Source organism: Ambystoma mexicanum, chromosome 11 (assembly GCF_040938575.1).
Source record: "Ambystoma mexicanum isolate Mex_15411 chromosome 11, UKY_AmexF1_1, whole genome shotgun sequence".
NCBI lineage: Eukaryota > Metazoa > Chordata > Amphibia > Caudata > Ambystomatidae > Ambystoma > Ambystoma mexicanum.
The window spans coordinates 1,469,957,269-1,469,983,670 of NC_090934.1; the positions used below are offsets into that span (position 1 = coordinate 1,469,957,269).

At 52.0% G+C, this 26,402-nt stretch overlaps 1 protein-coding gene across 1 annotated transcript in view; it reads left to right on the top strand.

Moving 5' to 3' along the window:
* MAP1A (microtubule associated protein 1A) overlaps nucleotides 1–26,402 on the top strand; it is a 463,228-nt gene that overhangs the window by 85,371 nt on the left and 351,455 nt on the right. The window contains exon 2 of the mRNA XM_069625155.1: nucleotides 6,259–6,360. Coding sequence (XP_069481256.1) covers nucleotides 6,259–6,360 — 102 coding nt within the window. The remainder of the gene's footprint in view (nucleotides 1–6,258; nucleotides 6,361–26,402) is intronic.

Sequence of the window (26,402 nt, forward strand, 5' to 3'; positions counted from 1 at the left end):
GAACAGACAACAAGAAGGCTGGGCTAACACCTTTGGTATGCAATGTGTCCGCTTGAAGCTAAATCCCACCCTCTCTGTATGAAAGGCAGTGAAATGGCCTGTCTGGGTCCATCAGTTACCGCAGGTTTCCCTGCAGAGAGGACTCCTTTCAGATAGACAAAGGATGTGATTTAGGGGATACAGGATGTCTGCTCCCATCACAAACTTCAAGGGAGACCTGCGCTTTAATCAAGAGTCAGAGGGGCTGAGTTAACCATAGAGACACTTTGATCTACAACAGACAGGAAGATGGGTGGGGCTTAGGTTTGTGTTGTCACCCCTTGTCTGAACCCCTCACTCGACAGATCCTCCGATGACTTCGAAAGAAGGACTCATTTGGACCCAGGCCGAAGGTACAGTCTACCTTACATCTTTCGCCAGTGGAAGAAGGCTGGAATTTCCAAAGAGGGAAGCAAGATTACTCCCCTAAACATCTCCCAGGGAACAGAGCTAGATACCAACTCTGAGGACTCTCCAACAACTACAGAACCGGTACTCAGCCAGCACACTGCGTGCCCTGCTAGGTTCTGCCAGCAAGATTCCTAAGTGGGAAATGGCGCAGAGTCTCTGGACAAAGGACAAGGCCGTTGCCTGCAACCACTCTCCTGAGCTCTGGGCCGTCAGCCTTGAAAGGACACAAGCCTGGCGAAGAAGCTAGGAGTGCAATACAAGCATCATCCAGCGTCCATCTTTTAAGGACATTTTTTGAGACAGTCGAGCCCTCCAACCACCGTAATGTTGTAATGCCGCAGTCACCAGAGCCCTCAGATGCTGCGATCAGCATTCCAGATCCACCAACCAACACCGAGACAACGATTCTTGGCCCAAGCCGCCAAACCGGACAGCCTGCAGACGTCTGTCCTGCCTCGCTTGCCGAACTGCCTGCTGCCTGGTACCTGCAGCTGTCTCCTGCCACTAGGGATGTAACGGTGTACCGTTAAAGATACTGTGAACCACTTAATTGAACAATAATAACCGTCACATTGTTTATACCGGTATACCGTTCATACCGTTAAGTGTGCTTTTCAATCTGATTTGGAAAGGCTGCAGTAAGCAAGTGCTGCGCAGTCTTGGTCTTGCACTGTTGGATGTGCCGTCTGCCAAGTAGTTTCAGTTGGAGCAGTTTTTAATGCCATTCCATAAACCACACGTGCCTGACACAAAATCAATATGTTAGCAATAGGAAGAATAGATACAGTGCCAAGAAGGAAAAGGGTTTACTTTGGGTTGGCGGCTTTGGGGTTTATATATTTATAATGGATAATGTTCTCTAAACATATGGCAATGGGGGATTTCCCTGGTTCTATCATTGAATTTACATATAATAAGTCACACTGCGAAATTCACTAATCTCTGTGGGTATTCCCTGCTGCCATACCAAAGGGTAACATGTTCGTGATTACTGATCACCTTTTGGCCCGCAAGTAAACTAAAGGCTGTAACGTAAAGAGAGAGTGCGTGTGTGCGTATGCGCACAAGCGTATACTACCATCAGGCTCCAATGATCTGCGGCATGCAGGTTATCAAGATGGCAACATGTTCATCTTCACCAGTAGCCAGTGGGGGAGCTAAAAGCCTAAAGGACCACTTACGAAAAGCTATTCAGTTTGCTTTGCCAGTCGCAGAAGGGCTCCCCCCGCCCCTCCTCCTCTCCACACGTGCGTTTGTGTTTGGTGGAAGCAAGGGGTGGCATTTCAGTGGAAAGTATGTTGAAAAGCCCAATTCTGGCCCGGGGTGCCTGGTTTTGTTTGGGATGATAAATCTGTCAATTTATGACCTTTCAGAAAATATTTGTCAAGATTAGTTAACTCCACCTGCTTTACCGCGATAACCATGATATACCGTCATTTGGCAAGAAGGTTATTGTATCGTCATAAAACTAATACCGTGACACCCCTACCTGCCACTAACTCTGCCTCGGGCTGCTTAACACCCTGGAACCGCCTTGACGCTGTTGAGAACCTAGAACTTCTTCGGCACCAGGTACATTGTGGTTCTGCCCCCCTGGTCCTTCTCTGAAGGCCCCTAGAGACAGTTACGACCCTTTGCCCCTTTGGTGTTGAAATCAAATAATCTTGAACTATAAGACTGATTACTAACTACCCTCCTGTCAGTATCCAGAGTGCAGCCCTTTCCTCTGTGAAACTGTCGTCTGTCTTCCTTTACACGGTGGTCATATTTGTAGTGTGCTAGAACGGTCTGTTTTAGTAATAATAAAGTCGATATTTTTATGCACCCTTGACTGGACGGTCCCTTTTACCATTGGGTAATTGTGTTTTCGCTGTGTTGCAACTAACCAACAATCCACAACCTTGTGGAGATAAGCCTGCCGTTCTGTCCCCAAATTGGACAAGCAGGTTTATAATTTGCTTGTGTTTCCAATCTGTTTGGATGCCTTCTGGTGTACTAGATGTGTGGGGCTGATAGTTTAGAAACCGATATTCATCCCTAGACCACTGGTGCCCCAGAAGTTGCTTCGTCACACCTGTATTCTCATTAGGGGGCGGGGGGGTAGATGGTTCTAGGTATTACTGTACACTTCCAACCTTCACAGCCGAGCCTTTAATACCCCTTGGTTCTGGCTGGCATCCACAATGACCAGGCTTCAAGGAGCAGTGCTACTTGGGGTCCCTCTCAGAAGGCTGCTCCTTCACTTGAGCGATTGCTAAGTGGGGTAAGAAATCGAGGGGGGGGGGCTCATTTGGGGGCGTGGTTTGTGGGATGGGCGTGGACTTAAAAATGTACACAAACCATAGTAAGGCACGCAAATATATGAATGTAAGAATGTATATATTTGTATGCGTACCTTACTATGGTTTCTGTAGTGTGCAAGCCATCTTTTATAAACATAGAAATATGTTACATTTTTATGTTTATAAAAGATGGCTTGCATACTACACAAACCATAGTAAGGTATGCACACAAATGTATAGCATTTATATATTTGTGTGCGTACCTTATGGTTTGCATACTTTTGAAGCAATCTTTTTTATAAACCTCGAAATATGTGGAGGAGTCCCCAGGTTCGCCGAGGGTTAAAGGCGCCTCAGCGATCTGGAGAAACAACGGCACAGTAACTTCCTCTGGTGACTACTCGCACGAGGAGCCACCAGAGGAAGTTAGAATGATAGCCGCAGCTGCTGGAGTGTGTCCCTGATGTTATGCACTCTTGTGCCCCAGTTAGGATTGGTCTGTATAAACGCGACACACGAGTACATTCATGCAAAGGAAATGTGTGAAGTGGAAAGTGCTGCGCTGACGTCAACAGGCTCTTTAAAACCCTAAATGTTGCAAGCTTCTCCTGTTCTCATTCTCTCGGTGCAACAGCTTGTTGTGACCACTGACAATATTTATGTAAGGGGGATTTAAAAAATACTCCTTGGGGCCAGCACGTGCGTGCACCCTGTGTGACGTCACCCTAATCCTGATTGCTGATGGCTCGAGCAAGCGGCTTCAATCGATGCAGAAATAAGGTCGAATTTCTAGGGGGTCAGTGGGCGTTATAATGGTCTGGGAGTCACTGGCCCAGTGTGAAAGGCACCCAGGAAAAGGTTTGGAAAAGGCCCATGTTATGTCGAGGCGAGCCCCTTCTCTGTCCCAGCCTCTGCGTCCATTGCATGATGTAAAAAGCCTTTCTCCTCCTAGGACTGAACTAAGGGCTTGTTGTCAGATCTGTGGGGCTGTGGTGGGCCAAAGGCCTGTTTCTCTTGTTCCTTTGGGTTTATTAATCCCTAACCAGACCCCCGGCACTGCCACATTTCCTCTAAGCACATCTCTTTAGAGAGACGCCAGTACCGCGGTACTGGCTGGCAAAGGGACTCCTTCTACGAGCGCCTTGATTGCTCCCAAGCTTGGTCAGACGAGGCCCATTACCCATTACAGTGATAAATAGTAATACGAATGAAGTCGTTTATGGAGTTGAGACGACTCTTCTTGGTGTTTATGGAATGCTTTTAGCTTCTAAGCACTCGAAGCATGGGTCTGGGCCTATGTGGCGTGCACTGGGATATGACGGCATACTTTGGTTCCCATATTATAGCAATGATGATAATGTCAAGTGTTTCTATGGCTTTTCATGCCAGATTCCTCCACACACAAGTGCTGTCATTTTACAGAGGATCGCTTGCACTGGAGTGTGCCATGGGCAGACATGTATCACGTGCCATCTAAGGTAGCCTGTGCTTTGTGCCTCATTGCCTGCTCTGAGGTGTCTGGTGCCATTGCGATAGTCACTGACTCCCGGGACATTTGGACATTTTGCCAGACCGCCGAGTCTGGCCTGTCTCCAGGAAACGCAACGCGAGGTGTCTATTGTGATGGGGGCATATTGCAGTCAGGACCTGTTGTGATATGCAGGGAAATTCCAAGGGCCGTGGCAGCTGGGCGTTACAGCTTTTCTCTCAGAAATGTAGCACCGTAAATAGTTTCACAATTGCAGAGATGAATGAATGTTAATACATGGTTTAATATCTAGATTCTAGAATCTCTGCCATTTTCCATAATCTTGCCCATGCCCAGCCAAAACACGGTTACGATCTGTCTCACACTGAAGTCTTACTCTGGGTCTATTCACTCTTGCAGACCCCACTTTGCAGCCCCCCAAGACCTTTTCTTGGTCCATCTTCCGCCTCCTGCATGGGTTCTCGCCCTAATGCAAAAAGGTGGGTAGCTCCTGCCTGCAGTGTGGCTGGGCCTGCACCGGTGTGTCTGTGTGTGGCTGGGCCTGCACTGGTGTGTGTGGCTGGGCCTGCACCGGTGTGTGTGTGTGGCTGGGCCTGCACCGGTGTGTGTGTGTGGCTGGGCCTGCACCGGTGTGTGTGTGTGGCTGGGCCTGCCCCGGTGTGTGTGTGTGTGTGGCTGGGCCTGCACCGGTGTTTGTGTGTGTGGCTGGGCCTGCACCGGTGTGTGTGGCTGGGCCTGCACCGGTGTGTGTGGCTCGGTCTGCACCGGTGTGGGTGTGGCTCGGTCTGCACCGGTGTGGGTGTGGCTCGGTCTGCACCGGTGTGGGTGGGTGTGTGGCTCGGCCTGCACCGGTGTGTAGCTGTGTCTGCACCTGTGTGTAGCTGGGGCTTCATGGAACTGCCTGTGTTTCGTTGCCGCCCTGCCAGCGATGGCATCGCGCCGTGAAGCCTCTGGGCCACCAGGTTTAGCACTGGTTCTGAATGTGTGGCAATTACTGACTTTCAGAATCTGTTACACAGTGTATACGTCTTATCCTTGCAGGTAATTGTGCGTGACTGTGGCAATGATTTCTAGGCTCAGGTCAACTCGGACACACGCTTCTTTGGCTTTCACGGTCCCTTTTTCCATTGATTGGTGTCCGTTTGACCAGTCTCCAAGTGTTTCTGCAAGAGTTAAGCACACCTGCATACCCCCTGGGGTGCATTTAAACACAGGAATGATGGACCTCTTGAGGAACTGTCTGCGCTCCCTCTATTTCATGCCGGAGTGATAATGTGCTTGTGGCCTCTGTACACAAGAGGTGGAAAGATTGGTGTTTACTTGTGAACTTGACAGTTTGTTTCCTGAAGAACTACAACAGGGGCATGAAACCTGCAGTTCTACAGATGTTTGGACTCCGGGGTGGACTGGCCTACAGGGAAGTCTGGAAATATCCCAGTGTATCTCTGCACCCAGCCAGTGTGTAGAGACCCACTGGGATATCTCGAGAGTTCCCTGTAGACCAGCCCACCGCTGCCGAGTGTGCAGAGAGGCCAGTCCACCCCTGCCCAGATTGCAGAGATCCACTGGGAGATCCAGAGTTCCCTGTAGGCCAGTCCACCCCTGCCCAGGGTGCAGAGACCCACCGGGATATCTCCAGAGTTCCCTGTAGGCCAGTCGACCCCTGCCCAGGGTGCAGAGACCTACCGGGATATCCAGAGTTCCCTGTAGGCCAGTCCACCCCTGCCCAGGGTGCAGAGACCTACCGGGATATCCAGAGTTCCCTGTAGGCCAGTCCACCCCTGCCCAGGGTGCTGAGACCCACCGGGATATCTCCAGAGTTCCTGTAGGCCAGACCATCACTGTTTTTACCGTGAATGTGACCGTAGACCCCCATTCAAGGCAATGGGTGACTTGGGTTTTCGCTTTCCAACTTAATTCGACATTGGGCGATTTGATGAAGTGTGTGGGTTTCTGCTTTGCCAATTTTCACTCCTCGAAGAAAGGTTCTGGGCCTCTGGATTCTAGATCTTTCTAACCTCCTCTTTGTGCCCTCAGGCATCCGCTCGTGGAACATCGACGTCACTTCCTGCGACTTGAACCAGCAGCTCCGGCTCTTCGTGACCCGCCACCTTGCCCACTTCTCGTCGGATGTCAAAGGTCAGTGCAAGTTCACCTCCCGTTACCAAATGCTTCCTTTCTCACCACAGGTGTTCCATTCACTCAAGCCCAGGACCCCCTGCCACGTGAACCGGAGGCAGACGGTGCTAATCTGGGGGTCCTTCGAGGAACAGCCCAGTGGCCGCATTGAACAGTAGGGCCTGTGTTACTCCGCGGGCTCCCCTGCTCCCCTAATGGCTCTGGAAATGCGACTCAAGTCAAAGTCATGAAGCGACGGCGCATTTTAGGTTTTTAGTTTTTCTAAAAGTTTTGAAATCTGACATCATCCTAATTAGCAATCTGTGCTTGTTGTTGGATACGTCACGCGCACGCGCACACTGTAGGCCCAAACACACTGAAAGCTGTTGTTGTGGGACCTCTTTTTAACAGGTCTGCGGGGTGAGCCCAGGTTGTTTACTCTCCCCCTTGGGGTCCTTGACATGCCAAGTCATTGAGCTGGGGTTTATCCCCGTACCCCACATTGTGTCCATGAAAGCTCTCAAGGGGCTCCCATCCAGTGGGATCTGCACCCTTCTGTCTTCAATCTTGAGTCTTCTCCCACCATCACCGTTGGCAGTGGCGATTAACCAATGATGCGAAGACAAGGGTTTCCATGTTTCTTTGTTGTGTAAGAGTCACCACTGCACCTGGCCTCCCTGTGGGGGCGGGGCGGCTTCTTATCCCATAGGCTACGCTGTAGCTAGCCAGAGGTGCTACAGAATATCTTAATATAGGTTTTAAATTCCACCACCACTCTTCTCAAAGGGAGGCGCCTGGCTCCTTCATATTTAGGCTCTGCGGCTCCTTTGAACGGACAGGGCCGCCATTTGAGTAAAACGTCTACAGGCTCTGCTGCTCCTCGCAAGGGGGACTCGCCGGCTTTTAAGACCCTGTCAAATCTCACTCTGTGTGCATATGCCGGACAGTTTTCATATCAGTGCCTTCATTCCACATACATGATCAGACCGGCCCAGGTGCTCCTTAGCATGACCACAGCAGCTGAGATATCCTCCCCGAAAACGAGAGAGCAAACTTCCCAGAAGTTGCTGTGACTCAACGTGCTCAGTATGTTAGAAGACCCCCAAATAAATGCATTGAAATATGGAATCTTTCTGGATTATGACTGGATGGATGTGTGACTTGTACCTCTACTTTAGCAGAGATCTGCCTAAACAAGTACTTGAACCCCTTCGGTAAGGTATCCAGTGATAAAGTTGCTGTGAAAATGGCCGCTAGGTGGCGACATTTCCCTAAAATTGCACCCTCCAGACATTCAACCACTTTCCTCAAGAATTCTAGGATTGGAAGCAATAATATATAATTCTACCCCTCTTAGAATATTTAGGGAAATAATTGTAGGGGTCAGGGTGACCTTATCACATGGAACCTTGGATACAGTGTTCACTAGCAATGATCAGTGACAGGCTGCGCGCGACAGTCGTGGACGCGCCTCTTCTGCTGAGCTTTCGAGCAGCGCCTGTCCACACATTGCTGCGATACAGCTGCCTTTCGTGGATTCATGCAGACATTATTTAATCCACAATAGAGGGGTTTCTGTCCTCCCCGCAGGGGGTGTACTATCAGCCAGGTGTGCAGGTCAAGTCTTCTCCTGTGCGGTCTGACTTAAGCTCTCATTTATTTATTGTTTTCTTGTTCGGCGCTTATACAGGAAATTCATTCTGTTTCAAAGCGCCCACAGGGCCTCAGGGAGGGAACATGGCATAGCACTGCAATGAAATAGAAAAATACAGAGGTGGAAGGGGCGGCCGAACCTACTGTGCCTTGTGAGGATTCAGAACGTGCAAGTGCAGGAAGGAAGAGGGCAGTGGGGTAGGTGCTGTCCATGCTCGAGGGTGAGCCGCAGATGAAGTGCAAGGGATGGTAAGTGCTTAGTTTATTACTTTTAATTGTAGGCCTCTCTACCGCTTTCATGTCCACCGGCTCCTTTAGTACCTACAAGGTCACACACCGAGCCATGCCTTGTCTACCAAATACTAAAACCCGACCGCTGGGGCTTCTTTAGGGCCGATGTATAGCGCGCTTCAGGGGGCAATGGAATTATTTTCATATAAGCGCCAGTGCTTTAAGTGGAATAAGAAATTGAGGGGGATCCCTAATAAGACACGAAACATTTGGGGTGGGGCTTAGGAGGTGCCTGGCGCTGCTTGAGAATCAGGTACCCTCCTTTTAATGACAGGGGTGGGGGGTGGGGTCTACATAACCAAAGGGGCCGACTGGACATGGTGTGGCAGGGAAACAAGTTTGTGGGGTGGACCTGTAGTCGGGTATTTTTGTTTTTCTTCCTTGTGACTCTTTGGGTGCAGTTGAGAGCGGCCCACCTTGTGAGTGACGCAAAGGGCTCTGGGTAAACCCATGTGGGTGGGGGCGGGGGCAGGAGGAGGATTTAGAAGGGCAGAGGTTAGCAGGAATGGGGGTAGTGGAGGGGTCTGACATCTCCCTCAAGGCAGGGGTGTAGGAGGTGGATGACGTCATAGGGCAGAGAGCAGTGTCGGGGAGGCTGACAGCCTTAGACTTTGGATTGGGTCGTGCCCGCCTCTGCAGGGGGGCCTTGGTGGGCAGAGAGGTAAATGGGAGCAGCTTGGGGGCTTGGAGAGATGTGCACACGCTCGCATGTCCAGAGGAGGGGCTGTGTCATGGTGGGAAGCTCTGTGGGATTATGCAAATCAATGCCAGGGACTTCTTGGGCACAACAAAGCAAATGCATAGACTCCATGAAATGTTGCCTGCTCTCCAGTAGTGAACATTCATTCAGGGGCTGGCCTGAACCAGCCCGCCAGTCACACACTAGGCTCAGACAAGGGACTCAAAACCCACCACACATTCAGGTCCACCCGCACAGGTTGAGTATTGGGCTCGTCTGTGGCGGAAGCCATGTTGGGCCAGTTTAAACTCTGTGTGCAGGACTGAGCTCAGTGAGCACACGTCAGCATGACAGCCATTGTATGCCTGCCTGGGGAACCCTACAGACAAAGGGAGGGACCAAAAGAGAATGGTTGTGAGTAGAACTGATTACAAATGTAAAATCAACAGTAGCCCAATGGTTATACTGATCCATTGGGCAACTAATGCCTTGAACAGGACTGGCTCCTTGGTTGAGCCAAAACTAATTTTGTTGGGTGATGGGACTGCAGACGCTGGGGTGCTTCTCATTAATGTGCTGTCCGAGGATGGCTCATATGTACTGTACTAGGACAGCACATGAATAAGAGCTGCAGAGGCTGGGGTGCTTCTCATTAATGTGCTGTCCGAGGATGGCTCCTATGGACTATACTAGGACAGGACATGAATAAGGGCTGCAGAGGCTGGGGTGCGTCTCATTAATGTGCTGCCCGAGGATGGCTCCTATGGACTATACTAGGACAGGACATGAATAAGGGCTGCAGAGGTTGGGGTGCGTCTCATTAATGTGCTGCCCGAGGATGGCTCCTATGGACTATACTAGGACAGCACATGAATAAGGGCTGCAGAGGCTGGGGTGCTTCTCATTAATGTGCGGCCCGAGGATGGCTCATATGGACAGGGCATGACTAAGGGTTGCAGACGCTGGGGGACTTGAACTGAAGACCCTTTGGCCACAAAAATAGTCAAAGATGCAGGAAAAATGATCAAGGGAAAAGCAAAATGTTTAGGGTTCTCAGAAAATGGGATACAGGTATCCCAAACATTCATTAGTCCTAACACCCCCTGCCCTCCCTCAGTCCATGTTTTCAGCTGCCTTGTACCAGAGGACCTGACCTCTCAGCCTCTATTGACACCATCAACTAGTCACTCCTCAACCAGCTCCACTCCCTTGGAATCCGAAACTTGGCACTCCACTGGATTACCTCATTCCTTAACAGCAAACAAATCATTATCCTCCCCCTTTACCTCCTCAGCTTGCCCAGTGAACCCCGGAGTACCCCAAGGCACTTGCCTCTCCTCTCCTTTTCAATCTCTACATGGCCCCACTGCCAGGGATCATACGCTTGCACAACCTCACCTGCTACAATTATGCGGGTGACACCCAAATTATCCTGAGAATCCTCACAAGCTCTGGTTATCCCTCCGACTTGGCTGCTGGCCTCTGTGTTATAGACCAGTGGATGACTAGAAACCGCCTCCTTATCGACCCAGAGAAAACACACATCATGGTGTGTGACAACACACCTCTACTTCCGCAGCCAGTCCCATGGCCTTCCTCCCTCGGCACTCCCCCACCTCCAACACAGTCAAAAACCATGGCTGCGCATTGGACTCAGCCCTAACTCTGTCCCACCGGATCAATAACTTATCCAAATCCGGTCACCGCCACCTCAGGCTGCTGAGCCGCATCTACCCTTATCTCTCCTTCCCCAACAGATTGACTTCTATTATGTCAATTGACAATGTCCAGACTGGACTATGCAGACTCCATATGCCTGGGAGCTCCGGCATACCAACTTACCAAACTCCAAAGAGTCCAAAGGCAGCTTCTAAACTCAGTACTTGCACTGGGACAAAGGGAACACATCTCGCCTGATCTCCGCACCCTCCACTAGCTACCTATAGGCCGAAGGGTCACTTTCAAAATCCTGTGCATCACCGACCGAGCAGTGCACAAGATCGGCCCGACGTACCTCCAAGATAAGACTATGCGCTACTGCCCAACATGCACCCTAAAATCAAGCACATTCCTCCTGCTAATGATCTTGGCCTCCAATTTAGCCAGACTTGGCGGATCTGCCTACCCTTCCTTGGCACCGACTGTCTGGAACTCACTACCTCCCCATATACAATACAACCAGGACTACATGGCCTTCCGTAAAGTGGCAAAAACATGGCTTTCTCAAATCCATGAAAGGGTCCACCTACAGCAACAAACCTTTCCCCAATGGCCAAAGTTCTCTGAGAAATCGGCTCCAACAGGAAACACAACACAAGAACCACAGAAGACAGCTGACCAATGAATTACCTCGCCCAGAAAGAAAGGAACAATCAGGACACGGAAGTCGGTCTATGCAACTGCAAGCTGCACGCTCCTAGCTCAACCGCCAAAGCATAGCTAGTGTTATATGATCAATAGCAGTGACCCCTACCTACCTAGAACTAAGATCCTAGGCTCAGAAGTAACTGTGCTTGGCTAAACTCTCTGGAGAATCACGCAATATCCCAAGAAACACCCTATAACCCAGCTTAAAATTCCAACAGGGACCTGGAAAATGGGCCCTCTGAGTGCCACCACAGACCGTCTGGAAAAGGACTGCCCGAATGAGATTACACAACATACCCTCACTGACCGATGTACCTCTATCAAATCCACTACCACAAACCAGCTAGACAGACTCAGCCGGCGCACTGAGCTCCGAAAACATCCCAAGTGAGGCGGCCACCTGTCGATAACCAGACACTCATTCCTACCAATATGCTCTCTCTCCACTTTGCATCAACAAACAGTAGAATGCAGCTATACCCCTCAATCAATTTGGGCTAGCTGCACACATCACTCGTAGAACACCTCAAACGTAGCTGCTAAACTCCATCCTTGCACTGTGCAGTCACCATTCCCAACCTCCTGTCAACCTGTTTTAATTCAAAATTGCATCACAATCTGGGCCCTCCCCCAAAAAACCTATCACACATACTCCTTGGGTTCTCAGAGTGTTATACATTATAGATTGCCCTTATATGTCTTACTAAATTGGCCCTTCCATGTCGGGTGGCTGGCCTGCCCCCTCCCCATAAAACTATTGCTTTGTTGCAGGGTCACAGGATTACCATTGGCCCTTGCCCTCTGCCATCCAGCCCTGTATTTCTGTCCCCTGGTTGGCTGGAACTGGTCTCCCCAGACCTGGGACCCGGCACTGTTCTCAGCGCACTGTGCACCTCTTCAAGGTGATGGGAATGACAATGTGCCCAATATATCTGTTAGCCGTACCACTTTTGCCTGTGAGAGTGCTTTCCATGTTGCAACGTTAACTTGTTCATGTTCAACTTGATGTCTGTTGATGAGAACTGCTTGTCTTCCCACCGCGGGTGAATAACCATGTGTAGCTCTGCTGCATCATGTGATCGAGGACCACAAAATCGAGCTCTTCTGGTCTGAAATTATGAGGAGGTTTGGAATGTGCTGCTTGTCTCTGAGCCCTGGTCTTCCTGCTCTGTGCAGCCGGGTTCTGCTTCGCTCGTCTCTTGTCCTGCAGTTTGAGGCCTGGTCTTCCTGCTCTGTGCAGCCGGGTTCTGCTTCGCTCGTCTCTTGTCCTGCAGTTTGAGGCCTGGTCTTCCTGCTCTGTGCAGCCGGGTTCTGCTTCGCTCGTCTCTTGTCCTGCAGTTTGAGGCCTGGTCTCCCTGCTCTGTGCAGCCGGGTTCTGCTTCGCTCGTCTCTTGTCCTGCAGTTTGAGGCCTGGTCTCCCTGCTCTGTGCAGCCGGGTTCTGCTTCGCTCGTCTCTTGTCCTGCAGTTTGAGGCCTGGTCTTCCTGCTCTGTGCAGCCGGGTTCTGCTTCGCTCGTCTCTTGTCCTGCAGTTTGAGGCCTGGTCTTCCTGCTCTGTGCAGCCGGGTTCTGCTTCGCTCGTCTCTTGTCCTGCAGTTTGAGGCCTGGTCTTCCTGCTCTGTGCAGCCGGGTTCTGCTTCGCTCGTCTCTTGTCCTGCAGTTTGAGGCCTGGTCTTCCTGCTCTGTGCAGCCGGGTTCTGCTTCGCTCGTCTCTTGTCCTGCAGTTTGAGGCCTGGTCTCCCTGCTCTGTGCAGCCGGGTTCTGCTTCGCTCGTCTCTTGTCCTGCAGTTTGAGGCCTGGTCTCCTTGCTCTGTGCAGCCGGGTTCTGCTTCGCTCGTCTCTTGTCCTGCAGTTTGAGGCCTGGTCTCCCTGCTCTGTGCAGCCGGGTTCTGCTTCGCTCGTCTCTTGTCCTGCAGTTTGAGGCCTGGTCTTCCTGCTCTGTGCAGCCGGGTTCTGCTTCGCTCGTCTCTTGTCCTGCAGTTTGAGGCCTGGTCTTCCTGCTCTGTGCAGCCGGGTTCTGCTTCGCTCGTCTCTTGTCCTGCAGTTTGAGGCCTGGTCTTCCTGCTCTGTGCAGCCGGGTTCTGCTTCGCTCGTCTCTTGTCCTGCAGTTTGAGGCCTGGTCTTCCTGCTCTGTGCAGCCGGGTTCTGCTTCGCTCGTCTCTTGTCCTGCAGTTTGAGGCCTTATGTGATTTTCATTTTACTCATACTTTGATTTATGAACACTTATATCGCACTATATATCCTATACGTTAGTTATATTTGGGCCTGCCAGGCCCCTTATATGATCCTGTAGTTCCATAGGGTTAGTCGCTTTAAGCATCGGCAAGCTTGTTCTGCATCTCTTTGTTGCCTTGCACTCATCGTTTCTGCACTTGGTTAATGAGAAAAATAATAAAAGCTTTACTGTTTGTATATCCGTACTTAATCTACAGAACTGTTTAAGCATGTTCTTCATGTACACAAGTGTGTCCGTGTAAAGTTGTGCTGTCGAGGTAAATCCTGGGAGGTCGGCAGAGCCGTCCGTGGACCCCCGGCGGTGGGGAGGCCTCAACTCCTCCAGCGTCCCAAAGGAGTATGAGGCGCACGCAAGAGCAAAAGAGTTACTGCTGTTTATTGCATAGAAACAGACAGGGACAGGTTCAGGGAGCGTAGTTACCCGAGAACGTCTCATTCGAGATGGGCTCGCAGGCCCTTTTTCTATCTAGATGACGCCACAATGTGCATCACTTGTGAACACTCTTCCCCCCCCCCCCCCTCCCCAAACCTAACGCTACCCTGGCTTGGTTTAACAGGCAGTAGGGTCAGTATAGAGGGAAACTTTATTGGTGGAGAAGATACCAGGTGGTACGCTTGGGTCGGCCCTATGAATTGCTGCATGAAAATAGTTACATGAAGAGAGTTAATGATTGGTTGTGTCAAGGTGTCGTCAGTGGTTAGCCCCCCCGTGCTCTGATTAGTCCATCTGCTAGCCCCCAAGCCTGGGACTATCGTCGTTCCCAGCTCGCGGTGTACCTGGTGCTGGTAACAATGTGTGACTGTGTCAATGGACGACAAAGGACAGGTCTTACTACTGGCTGTTAGAGCACTCCATTCCCATCGCTCTCGGTGTTCAACTTGTTACTACATTGTTGCCGGCTGGGTCCCAGATGTGAGACCCCAGAGCTGCTTCAGTCCCTGGGGCTTTGCACTGTATCAGGTGGGCCTGGTCACGTGGTGGGAGACCGTGGCTGAGGCAGAATTACGGGGTTTGATTTGTATTTCTGCTCCGAAGGCCTTTAGCAGTAGTAGGTGTAACCATGGCGTCGATAGCGCTGCATGATGATTGCAACTTCGTGACCTTGGCTGTGGTGCTGCAGTCAGGATTGCTTTGTATGATCTGCACCTTTGTCGCTCCGTCTCAGGCCTACCTTGGCCTAGTCATGTGGAACGATGGTATAATGTAAATAAGGCGAGGGTCGTGAGGGCGTGGATCGGGTCTTAGTAAATCTACAGGGTGTTGTCTTCAGGACTTCAGCAGCATGATGCGTTTGCAAGCATGTACACAAGTTCTTCTGGCGTCTTGCGTTTCTGTGGTGCGGTGGTGGACCTATATGAAAAATAACGATGCATGACTGTGAGTGTGCGGTCCTCTGTCATAGCACTGGGTATGTTCTTCATGTTGGTTGGTGTGTGTTAGATCCGAGTGCCTGGCAGCAAGTGTGTTTCCATCCCTCATGGCTATGTCGTTGTGTCATCTCCAACAATGGCTGCACCCGTTGATGGCGTATTAGTCGAGCTGATCCATAGTCGGCCTTAGCTCCACTTGGTTTCCACCTCGTGTTGTCGATGGGGTACGGCTAGCTTGTAGAGGTGGGGTGTGGCCACGGTGGATCGTGACGTCTGGGGCGGCGGACAGAGGGTCGAACTCATCCTGCTGAGGGTGCATGGGTCGTGACGTCATTGGCCATAGCTTGTATGGTGGTCGGGGGAAGGGACCATCCCATTTTCCCTCGTCAGTGCATGGTGGCGAGTGTACTCCATGACTAACGTGGCTATGTCGTGGTGTCACTAGTGATACCAGCACAGTGATTCCTCTGCATTTAGTCAACGTCATTCATCATGCCATTTGGGTCCAAGACCAATGTTAAAGCACCTGTATCAAAGATATTCACTGGATAGGGTTTGAATGGCTGTCTAAGATAGTACTTCTCTGCATACGTGTCAGTCACTGGTGCTCCTGGGGGCTGTCCAATAACGAGTGGTGTTGTGCATTCTGGACTCTTCGGCCCTGCCTGTTCATGGGGGAAGAGGGGGTATTCCTGGGAGCCTCTCTTCATTGGTGTTTGTTGCCTATGCTATGATATGCCATTTACACACAAGTGTTGCTAGGCGCGACAAGACAAGGGAGGGAAGACAGAGGGAGGACAAGATGAATGATCTTACTAGGGCTTGTGTCATTCAGATCATGCAAGTGTGACAGCATAAAGTGCCAGCGTAAGGGAGGAGGGGGAAGTGCAGGGAGAGGGAGGGGGAAGGGGAATCGGGGCAGGATTGCTCTGAATAGGTGCAGCCACGGCAGTGCGGCACTGGGTATGTGCAAGTAGGTAGGGGGGGGCTGTAGAGGTTAGTTACAGCCCCTAAGTGCGCCATAGGCCCAGAGGTGGTGGTGCAGGGGAGACTGATCATGGAGAAGCCTGGCACCCTGTGAGACTCTGGCAGTACCAAGCAACCAGTCGGTGCAGCAGACAGGTAGGTCAGCAGGGTAGGGAGAGAGAAAGCCGAGGAAAGAAGGAAAGTGTCTTGAGCTGCTTCTGGAACTTCAGGTGGTCCAGCTCAAGTTTGAGGGGGTAGGGAGGCCATTGCAGAGGGAGGCACCTGGAGAGGAAAGAGATCTACCCCCCACTCTGCCTGGAGAAGCGTCTGACCATCAGAGTTGGAGGTAGCTGAGCGAGGGCTCTAGAAGGAAGGTATTTTGGAAGAGAGTTGACTGTAGTGTGGGCCCCGGCCCCAGAAAGCCTTGTGGACAATGCAGAGGGTGTGGAACTTGATCCTTCAACCACCGGGAGCCAGTGGAGGAATTTCAGGGCTGGAGAGATAGTCCCTGGACTTGAGGCCAAGGATAAGTTCTGCAGTCCTGTCCTTGATAAATTGCAGAGGGTGGAGAGTAGAGGAAGGAATATTGAGAAAGAGGCTGTTGCAGTAGTCCAGCCTAGAGATAACCAGGGCTCTGGAGACCGTGAGCTTCTGGGGGAAAGTGAGAAAAGGAAAATACCTCTGAGGAGGTGCAGCTGGTAGAGGGCCTTCTTGGCAAGGTCAGTGATGTGAGGAGAGAGAGGAGTTGAAGGTGGCACCACGTTTTTTTGCCTCACAGGAAGGCGAAGGAAGAGGGCCCAAGATGGGCGGCCAGAGTGAGGGAAGGAAAGCAGGGGTCCCAATGAGAAGGACCTCTGTCTTACTGAGATTAAGGCAGAGATTGTTGGCGGTGCACCAATCCTAATTCACGGATAGATGGTCAGGAATGAGCGAGAAGGCTGAGGGGAGCCTGAAAGAGAGCCGAGTCATCCGCATAACACTGAAAGTTGGAGGAGAAGGTAGAGATCAGGTGGCAAAAGGGGCCAAGTAGACATTGACGAGCCAGGGTGAGAGGATGGAGCCCTGGGGAGCATCACATGTGGAGAGGGAGGTGCTGGAGAGAACAGACCCAAGTTGTACGTGTGAGGGCCGGTCCAGTAGGAAGGTGGTCAACCACGCCAGGGCCTGATCCATGATGCCCAGGTTCTTATGTGATGATTGATCAGGATGGTGTGGGTTGACTGTGTGAAAAGCAGAGGAAGGTCAAGGAGGATGAGGACAGACGGAAGGCTGAAGTCAAGATTAGCGAGCAGATCTTCCCAGGTGTTCAGGAGAGCAGTTTCCATGCCTCTGGTTGCTCTGAAGCCAGAGTGATGGTTCTGGAGACAACCAGCAGATTCGGTGTGGAGAGTAAGCTGGGAGGTGGGCAGCTTTTCCAGGACTTTTCTCAGGAAAGGGGTCTTATGTCATGATATGATTGGTGATGTATAACGTGCTTCAGAGATTTCTAAGTGCGGACCCGGGGATTAAGCCTGTGTTGCTCCGTGTCGTCTTGCTTTCAAGGGAGCCCTGAGCTATCCCCAGAGGCAATATAGATTGGGCGATAAGTTTGCCTTTGCTGTACATGAGCTCAATACAAATAAAATATCATATTGGCAAAAGACTTTGAGGGGTTACACAAGGGAGTGCTTGAGGGGGAGAGGAAAGATCCAGTGGTGAAGGAGTGATTGCAGAAATCGGCAAAGGCTGGAGTGAGGGTGTCCATGTGGTCCTTGATGATTCTGGAGGAGGAGGGGACCACCTGCTTGAATGACACTTTACATCGGGCTTGTCTAGAATCATCGTCGGGTATATATAATTATAATAATGGCAATGATATAAATAAAACTATAGTTGGACATATTACTTCCAAAGTGTCTTTGGGCTTTTCACGGTTTCAGCAAAAATGCTTTTATCCTACAGACTGGGCGCACATTTCATCATCCTGTGTGGGACGAGAGACTAGGTCGGCTCCTCTGAATGCTACTCTTTGACCCTCAGGGCATTTTGAGTTCATTAAAGTGTCTAAAGTATCCCCCCAGACTCTTTTGTCCCATAGCTCCCTCCTGCACCAGCCACGTCTCAGAATTGTGGAGTTGAATGAGGGGTCATGGCTGCAACATGCATGTTGTATTTGACAGATGCACATAAAAGCATGATCAACACACATCCTGGACACTGTCTCATCCGTTTTCTTATCCAGTCACGTGTGGCATCAGTGTGGAAGGCATGGCGCCTTGTAGCAGCATCGGCGGCGTGTGTGATCCCCCTGCGAGCCACAAAGAACTCGCAAGTGCTTAAAATAAAATGGCGCCTGTGCCGAGAATAGCAATGAAACCCGAGACTGCACTGCAGCTGCTGCAGAAGCTTCTAGCCGGGGTGTGGGCGAGGAGAGCAGTGCAGCAATGCAGGGGTGCTTGTGTGTGTGTGTGTGTATGCCGTACCCAACGCCTGAACACGATGGCCCCCCAATTCACTAAAGTGCATCCTGGGTGATATGAATAAGGCTGCTTGCAGTAGGGGCGCTTCTGAGAGTGGGTGTTGGTCTGGAAGCCACGAGAGCGTGGGGGCGTGGGGGGGGGGTAGTATGTGGGACCGCAGGTGGCCCTGCTTAAGCTCTTTCATGCCACTGCGTACACAATTCGTAAGCAGATGCCAAACCGGGAGTTGCAAGTACACCTGGGTCACTGTGGGGTGTGGAGGCTGAATGCTGGGGTGTGACCAGTCGGGGCCTTCATGAATGGAGTGCGTTCAGCAAACAGAACACGCAACCACGTGCATAGAGTCTGTGCAGGAACATACATTATGCCTTGTTCCTCTTCACCTAAATCCCATGTTCCAGTGAACCTTAACTCCCAGGGCCTCCTTCCAGCCATGGGAAACCAGGTGTGATCTTTGACAACAGAGGAAACTAACTTCCCGCATCAGAACCGCAGGTTGCCTACCTCGCACGTGTTGCGTTTTCCTCACACTGACAACTGGAAATAATGGCTTCACACTTTAGCAACTCATTTCTTCTTTAGTGTAATTTGCATTTATACCACGCACTGCCGCCACTTGCATGGCCTCCAGGCGCTCACAGGGCTCTGTAAAGAAAAGTGGGGTGGGTGGGTTAGTGAGGGAGAGAGGGATAGGATAGAGTTTGTGCTCATCTGGTCATGCGTGCAGAGCCAGGAGCCGCTGGCGTCTGTCTGCATGTGACCTTTCTGTGTGTGCCTTGTTTTGTGTACTGGGCTTGTGTCCGGAAGTGCGACGGCCAGTGTTTGACTTGTTTGTTGTCTGAGGGGATGGGGTTTGTAGCCTGGTTAGTTATGTGCGGTTTGCGTGCTTTAGTGACTTCATTCACTAGTCCTCTGTCCGTGCGTTGTAGGCGTGGAGTGCGGTTTGTGTGGGAGAGAAGTGGTGGGTTTTGGGTGATCTCAGGTTATTTGTCGTTGTGTTATTGTTTTCCATTCCTAGTTTTCCTTGTATCCGGTTTGTTTTGTAGCTGCAAGGATTGTGTGGGCTGGGCGGTCGTTTATGGAGTGTTTGTTAAACGGTTCATCGAGTTCAAAACCCAGGTCTTTAGACTTTTCCTGAAAGTGAGGTTGTCTTCTGTTGTTGTTTCCTTACGGATGAGTTCCATAGTTTGGTGATCAGAAAGGAAAAGGCAGTTCTTCCAAATGTTCTTTTCTTGTAGTGTCTTGCTTCTGTTTGGAAGTCTGAGATGGATCTTGTCTCCCCATGGCTGGTATCTGGTGATATTTGCTTGGGGCAATTGAGCCCCTTTCCCTGTAGTGATTTATGGGCAATGCAGAGCGCTTTGAAGTTGATGGTTACTTTACTGATAGCCAGTGCAGACTTCTGAGGGCCGGTGTGATGTTTTCTCCTATTTAGTTTCAGGAGTAGTCTTGGAGGCGTTATTCTGAAATAATGTCTTTGCTAGAATAATGTCAAACTATATCTTTTCTGAAGCACTTTTTAATGTGTTACACACACTCGCTCTCTTTCACACTATCCATATGGAACAATTTCATGAACAGTTGTCATTCTCTGGTGCAAGAATGTCCCTTGCAACTTTTCTTTTCAGCTCTCCAAACAGGGGGCATGAAAGGGAGGGCCAGAGAAAACCAATTATTTCGCTCTTTCTCTCTTTCTCTCTCTTTCGCTCTTTCTCTCTTCCAATGTGGGTGGGGTCAAGCTTTCTGAAAAAGCAAGGATGATTGAAGATTTACTCAGGCACGGCAAAGGGACACCAGGATACTGTGCAGAGGAAACCTGATGGGCTCTCACTTGACTCAAAATGAGGGCTGCACTTGGCTTAATAATTACATTCAAGATGGCGGCATCGCTCCTGTAACGTCTGCTCTGGTGCTCGCGTTCGTTCTTCTGCGGCGGAGAAGAGGAGCCTGCTAGACGTTCCCTCCCCGTTTCTACTTCCCTGGTCCTAGTCTTTTATTTGCCCCTCTGATCCCGACTTCACCTGGCTCTTGTTCTTCTCGATTATTCTGGTCCTTCGCTGAAAGTTACTGACTCCTTCTTCCTGGATCCAATTGATCCCTACTTGCCTTGGCTCTGCATCCGCTCCATCTTCGGTGCACAACGCAGCAGAGGTTTTTAGTCCTCTGAAGGTTTTCCTCGGTCTGTAGATTCCGGGCATGCCTGGAACAGCTTTGTTACGCAGCAGTCGGGTGGCTTCTGGCAAGGACAGGCCATATCTCCATAACTCCTGGGCGTCAAGATGAGTTCAAGTAAGGCCTGTCGCTGACGGTCTTCTCCATAAAACTGTATTCGGACTCTGCACAAGTCAACCAGTAAGGGCCAAAACAGCTGCCAATTGCTATTAACGAAAAAACCTCCTCCAGAAGATAAAGGCTATTTTAGTCAGTCGTGCAATGAGGCCATCTTTAATAAGACATGTAGCCTACATTCTCTACTGTGCTTCTTGCAAAGGATTCATTCCACTTCTGTAATCAAGATGGTCACCTGGCCCCGGGTTCTAGGAGCTGCCTATAAGATTGCTCAGGTCCCAATACGGCTGCCTCACATGCGTTCCCAGTTTCATGAAATGGGAAAGCGCTGTCCAGTACAAAACTCTGCTGTTTGGGACTGGATATTACTTTAACTTTTGTTTCCAAACCGTAGGGGCTCAGGACCTGCCTCAGAAGGTTCATGTCCCTCCTGGTCTGTTAGTTGAATTATTCTCTTTTCTATGTCAATTGCTTGAGTTTTTTCATCTAATTCTTTTTCACTTTTATTCAATTTGGCCACAAATATATGCAGGGGGATACCCCCGAACCTCCCTCGACCACCCCCTATATTATCACGATTACCCCCCACACGTATTTGTGCCAAATTTGGTCCAAAAAATTCTACTTTGACTATTCTCTATCACACGTACTCTCTGAACCTCTATCACACGTACTCTCTGAACCTTGTATTTCCGACTCAGAAATTCCTGTCCACGGAGACGTTACAGGACACGACTCTTGGCCCAACCAATGAGCCTCCTCTCTCTCTCTCTCTCTGGGAAACTGTTCTTTCCAGGTAACCTTTGCCAGGCTGCTGGCGACACTGGGTTTTCATTCAAAGGCCTGCCTTGGCAGCCAGCCCCTGGTGTCAGGATGTGCAAGTGGAGCGTTGAGCTAAAACTCTCCTTCCAGTAGGTTCAGGGAAATGCGTGGCCAGTGAGTCCTGCCCAACCACCGCAAGACTGTGAAGGGCAGTCCACTCCCCCCCCCCCAAACCCCCCGCACCCTCCCGGCCTCACCCCTGTAAGCAATGGGCATGAATTCCCAGAACCCGGAGGTGAAGGGTTACTCACAGCTTGCAAGTAGAGCTCAGCCAAGACCCTGCTTTAGCGCGTGCATTGCTGTCAGAGCATATTACCCTGGATCGGTGCAATGCTAGTGTCTCAACTCGCCAGAGCAGAATTCATAACTCCCTGCTCTAAATCCTTGGAGTGAGCCTCCCATAACTGCAACCTTTGGCTCTGCAGATGTTTTGGACTACAACTCCCATCAGCCCTTGCCAGCGGAGTCAATAGTGAGGAGTCCTGGGCGTGGTAGTCCAGCTCATCGGGAGAGCTGCAGGCTGCTGATAATGCATGCTTATGGATAGCGGAGGCTGTCGTGTGCAGAAGGCTTCCCCGCCAGGTAGGGGTTGGACAACGCGTGGGACCCGGCAGTTGTGCACCACTCAGACTTGTCTCAGCAAAGCCCTGCGGCAACATGAGGGAACCGCAGGCCTCCCCTTCATTTGCAGGACAGAGATTGGCACTACCCCAATGCAAAGTGTGTAAAATGCCTTTCCGCCAGAGTAGCAGGAGGGTGACTGGGCGGGGCATGTAGCAGGAGGGTGACTGGGCGGGGCATGTAGCAGGAGGGGACTGGGCGGGGCCAGTAAGTATTAGGAGGGGACTGGGGGCAGCCAGTAGCAGGAGGGGACTGGGCGGGGCCATTAAGTAGCAGGAGGGGACTGGGGGGGGCAGCCAGTAAGTAGCAGGAGGGGACTGGGGGGGCAGCCAGTAGCAGGAGGGGACTGGGGGGGGGGTCAGCCAGTAGCAGGAGGGGACTGGGGGGGGCAGCCAGTAAGTAGCAGGAGGGGACTGGGGGGGGCAGCCAGTAGCAGGAGGGGACTGGGCAGGGCCGGCCAGTAAGTATTAGGAGGGGACTTGGGGCAGCCAGTAGCAGGAGGGGACTGGGCGGGGCCAGTAAGTAGCAGGAGGGGACTGGGGGGGGGCAGCCAGTAAGTAGCAGGAGGGGATTGGGGGGGCAGCCAGTAGCAGGAGGGGACTGGGGGGGGGGGTCAGCCAGTAGCAGGAGGGGACTGGGGGGGGGGGGCAGCCAGTAAGTAGCAGGAGGGGACTGGGGGGGGCAGCCAGTAGCAGGAGGGGACTGGGGGGGGGGCAGCCAGTAGCAGGAGGGGGAGTGGGCGGGGCCAGTAGCAGGATGGGACTGGGCGGGGCCTTCAAATGCTTTACAATAATTCTACCAACCCCCCAATATTTCAGGGTGGCTCCGTTTTTGTGGGAGATGCCCTGAAACGCGGTTTCTGGGCATCTGAAAATAGTTTGATGCCCCATATCGCATTCCTAGATGTGTGGCACGTGATGCCAAAAAACTGCTGCACTCCTTTCAACCGCCCCCAGTGCCGCAGAAGACCTTGTTCCAGTGCAACCCCTCGGTGTTCATGTGTTTGATGTCCTTTAAATGCACTTCGAGTGGGAAATCCATCATCCTGCCAGGGCGAGCGGCTGGAATATGAAATTCCGCAACGCCAGGGATTCTGGGCCTGATGAAAGGCGGGCCGGGCTGCTTTCTATTCGGGTCCTCTCCTCTTCCCTCTTCTTCGAGCGACATCCATCTTTGCGAGCAAGGTTGGGAGGGATAGAGTGGGAGGGACGCTGCAGAAGTGAGTCCCTGGTGCAGAATCCTTGGACACACTGTTACAAGTGCAGACAGCCACAGAGGCTGCGCACGTGCCGGAACAGCCACAGAGGCTGCGCACGTGCCGGAACAGCCACAGAGGCTGCGCACGTGCCGGAACCGCCACAGAGGCCGGAACAGCTACTGAGGCTGCACGCATGCCGGAACACCCACAGAGGCTGCGCACGTGCCGGAACACCCACAGAGGCTGCGCACGTGCCGGAACCGCCACAGAGGCTGCGCAGGTGCCGGAACCGCCACAGATGCCGGAACAGCTACTGAGGCTGCGCGCATGCTGGAACAGCTACAGAGGCTGCGCACGTGCTGGAACAGCTACAGAGGCTGCGCACGTGCCGGAACAGCCACAGAGGCTGCGCACGTGCCGGAACAGCCACAGAGGCTGCGCGCGTGCCGGAACCGCTACAGAGGCTGCGCGCGTGCCGGAACCGCTACAGAGGCTGCGCGCGTGCCGGAACCGCTACAGAGGCTGCGCGCGTGCCGGAACAGCCACAGAGGCTGCGCACGTGCCGGAACAGCCACAGAGGCTGCGCACGTGCCAGAACAGCCACAGATGCCGGAACAGCTACTGAGGCTGTGCACGTGCCGGAACAGCCACAGAGGCTGCGCACGTGCCGGAACAGCCACAGAGGCTGCGCACGTGCCGGAACAGCCACAGAGGCTGCGCACGTGCCGGAACAGCCACAGAGGCTGCGCACGTGCCGGAACCGCCACAGATGCCGGAACAGCCACAGAGGCTGCGCACGTGCCGGAACCGCCACAGATGCCGGAACAGCTACAGAGGCTGCACGCATGCCGGAACAGCTACAGAGGCTGCGCACGTGCCGGAACAGCCACAGAGGCTGCGCACGTGCCGGAAGCGCCACAGATGCCGGAACAGCTACTGAGGCTGCACGCATGCCGGAACAGCCACAGAGGCTGCGCGCGTGCCGGAACCGCCACAAATGCCGGAACCGCTACTGAGGCTGCACACATGCCTGAACCGCTACTGAGGCTGCACGCATGCCGGCATCGCCACTGAGGCTGCACGCATGCCGGAACAGCCATGTGGCAAGTCAGTACTAAGCATCGACCATATAACCAGCATGCAGCAAGGCAGTAGTGTAGGCTTTTGCTTAGTAACCTCACTTTTTCGGAGGTCTTGAGACTGCCTACTCGCATGCCCACACAATTTGCTAGGTATTTGTGTCGTATGCCCGGCACACACAGCATATGGCAGTGTTTGCAATCACATGCCAGCTATTAGCGCCATATGGCAGACAATGCCACACTTTGCCATAGACTGGTATTGCATGCGGTGTAAAGTGTCTTCTACAGTGGAACAAGCCACTTTGGCCACCAGGTGCATGCATCATTTGCCTGCCAGCCTGGGCCCCTTTCAGGTGGCCGAGCATTGCCGTCATTTTCCCAGTGGCACTCGCTTCGTTTTCTAGGTATTGTCCTCATGCCACTGGGCACAGCCTTCGCCGCCTATGGGCAGGCTCTCGCCTGTCCATGTCCTCGCCTCATTTGCGGGTATTGCCCGCATTTGCCGAGGTGATAACACCACTTGATGGGCATATTTATCACATCCGTAGGCAGTCAGACCATTCGCTAGGTCTGGGGGCCAGGCAGGGCTGGGGAGAGTAGGGTCGCTACACTCTTATTTGCTCTTGTCTGCTGGCACCGGGCAGCTGAAGAGGCTAACGGCCTCCCTAAATCCCCCCTGCCCCACCTGGCTCACCAGGCACCAGCCCCAATACCGAAAGTACTGGAACCTGGGAGGGGAAGCAGCTGCACCTGTCGCCAGCCTTTTTTCCACTTCCCACCCCGGCTTCCCAATACCTGGGCTACTAGGTGAGTCCCTGCTCATTTGGTGGTATATATGACCGTCTGGTGATGTGAGCATGACCTGCGAATGCCTATACAAAAGCCAAACTATTGTATGCATCATTGTTGGACAGCATGGGGTGCTGGAGTGGGAAGCAGCAGATGGTAGACCAATGGCGCCACCCAGTGGTTGAAAGGGGCACAGGCCAGTCTGTCGTCAAAAGAGCCCCCCCCCACCCCCCCAACTCCCCTCTGACGACAGTCCTGCACATACAGCACCCTTCGGTGCCGGCTGATTGTGGGGGTCCGCCCTGGCCTTGGAGGTTTTGCAGCACAGCTGTCCATGCTTGACTGCGGTGCCTGATTAAATCCTAGTTTCCGACTGCTAAATCCGAGCAGCCAAATAAATGTACAGTCTCCTGCTGCCATCTAGCGTTGAGTATTGTATTGCACATCTGTAGATCTCAAATGCACCGGAGGTAAGCGATTGTAAGCATATATTGTTTCTGCATTAATAAAATGTGATGGTTTCTTGTTACTTTTTAATTCTAAATGTATTTGGAAACTTATTTATGGCAGCAGCTGGAAGTGCCTTCACTTAACCTTTCAACATGGCTGCGTTGCATGAAGTGAAGGGTTATGGTGGCAGCGCCTGGAGAGAACCCACGCTGGGCTCCCTCATCCCACTCCTACCCAGTCTCTGGCTCTACCCACCCCATCACACACCCTGGGCTCTCCCCACCCTGCTCCCACCACTATCCCATGGTTCCCGCCCATCCTGCTCCTACCACAGTCCCTGGGCTCCCGCTCCCGTTCCCAACACAGTCCGAGGGCCAGTGGCGGCTGGTGAATTTTTTTTAAGTGGAGGGGCATAACTATTTCCCCCAAAAATGCCATAGCGACCGAGCGCAGTGAGCCCAAACCAATCAAGGGGGTTTTTCCCTTTTTTAAAAAATGTGATAAAAATGTTGCATTGTAGAGCATACATAAAAATGAAAATGGGTAAATAGCCAAACAGTTTGCAATTGGTTCTGGGGAGGCAAGGGGGCAGGCATGACATGTTTTACTGGACGTCTGATAGATGTCCAGTAATAAAATACCATCCCTGTCGCTTGGGTCCCACTGGGCCTAACACAATCAACATGGTTTTGTGTATGCAAGGTGCTGGAGTGCCAAGCGGGAAAGCAAGGTATTTTGACTGGACATCTATGATAGAAATCCAGTAAAAAAATACCATCCCTGTCGCCTGGGC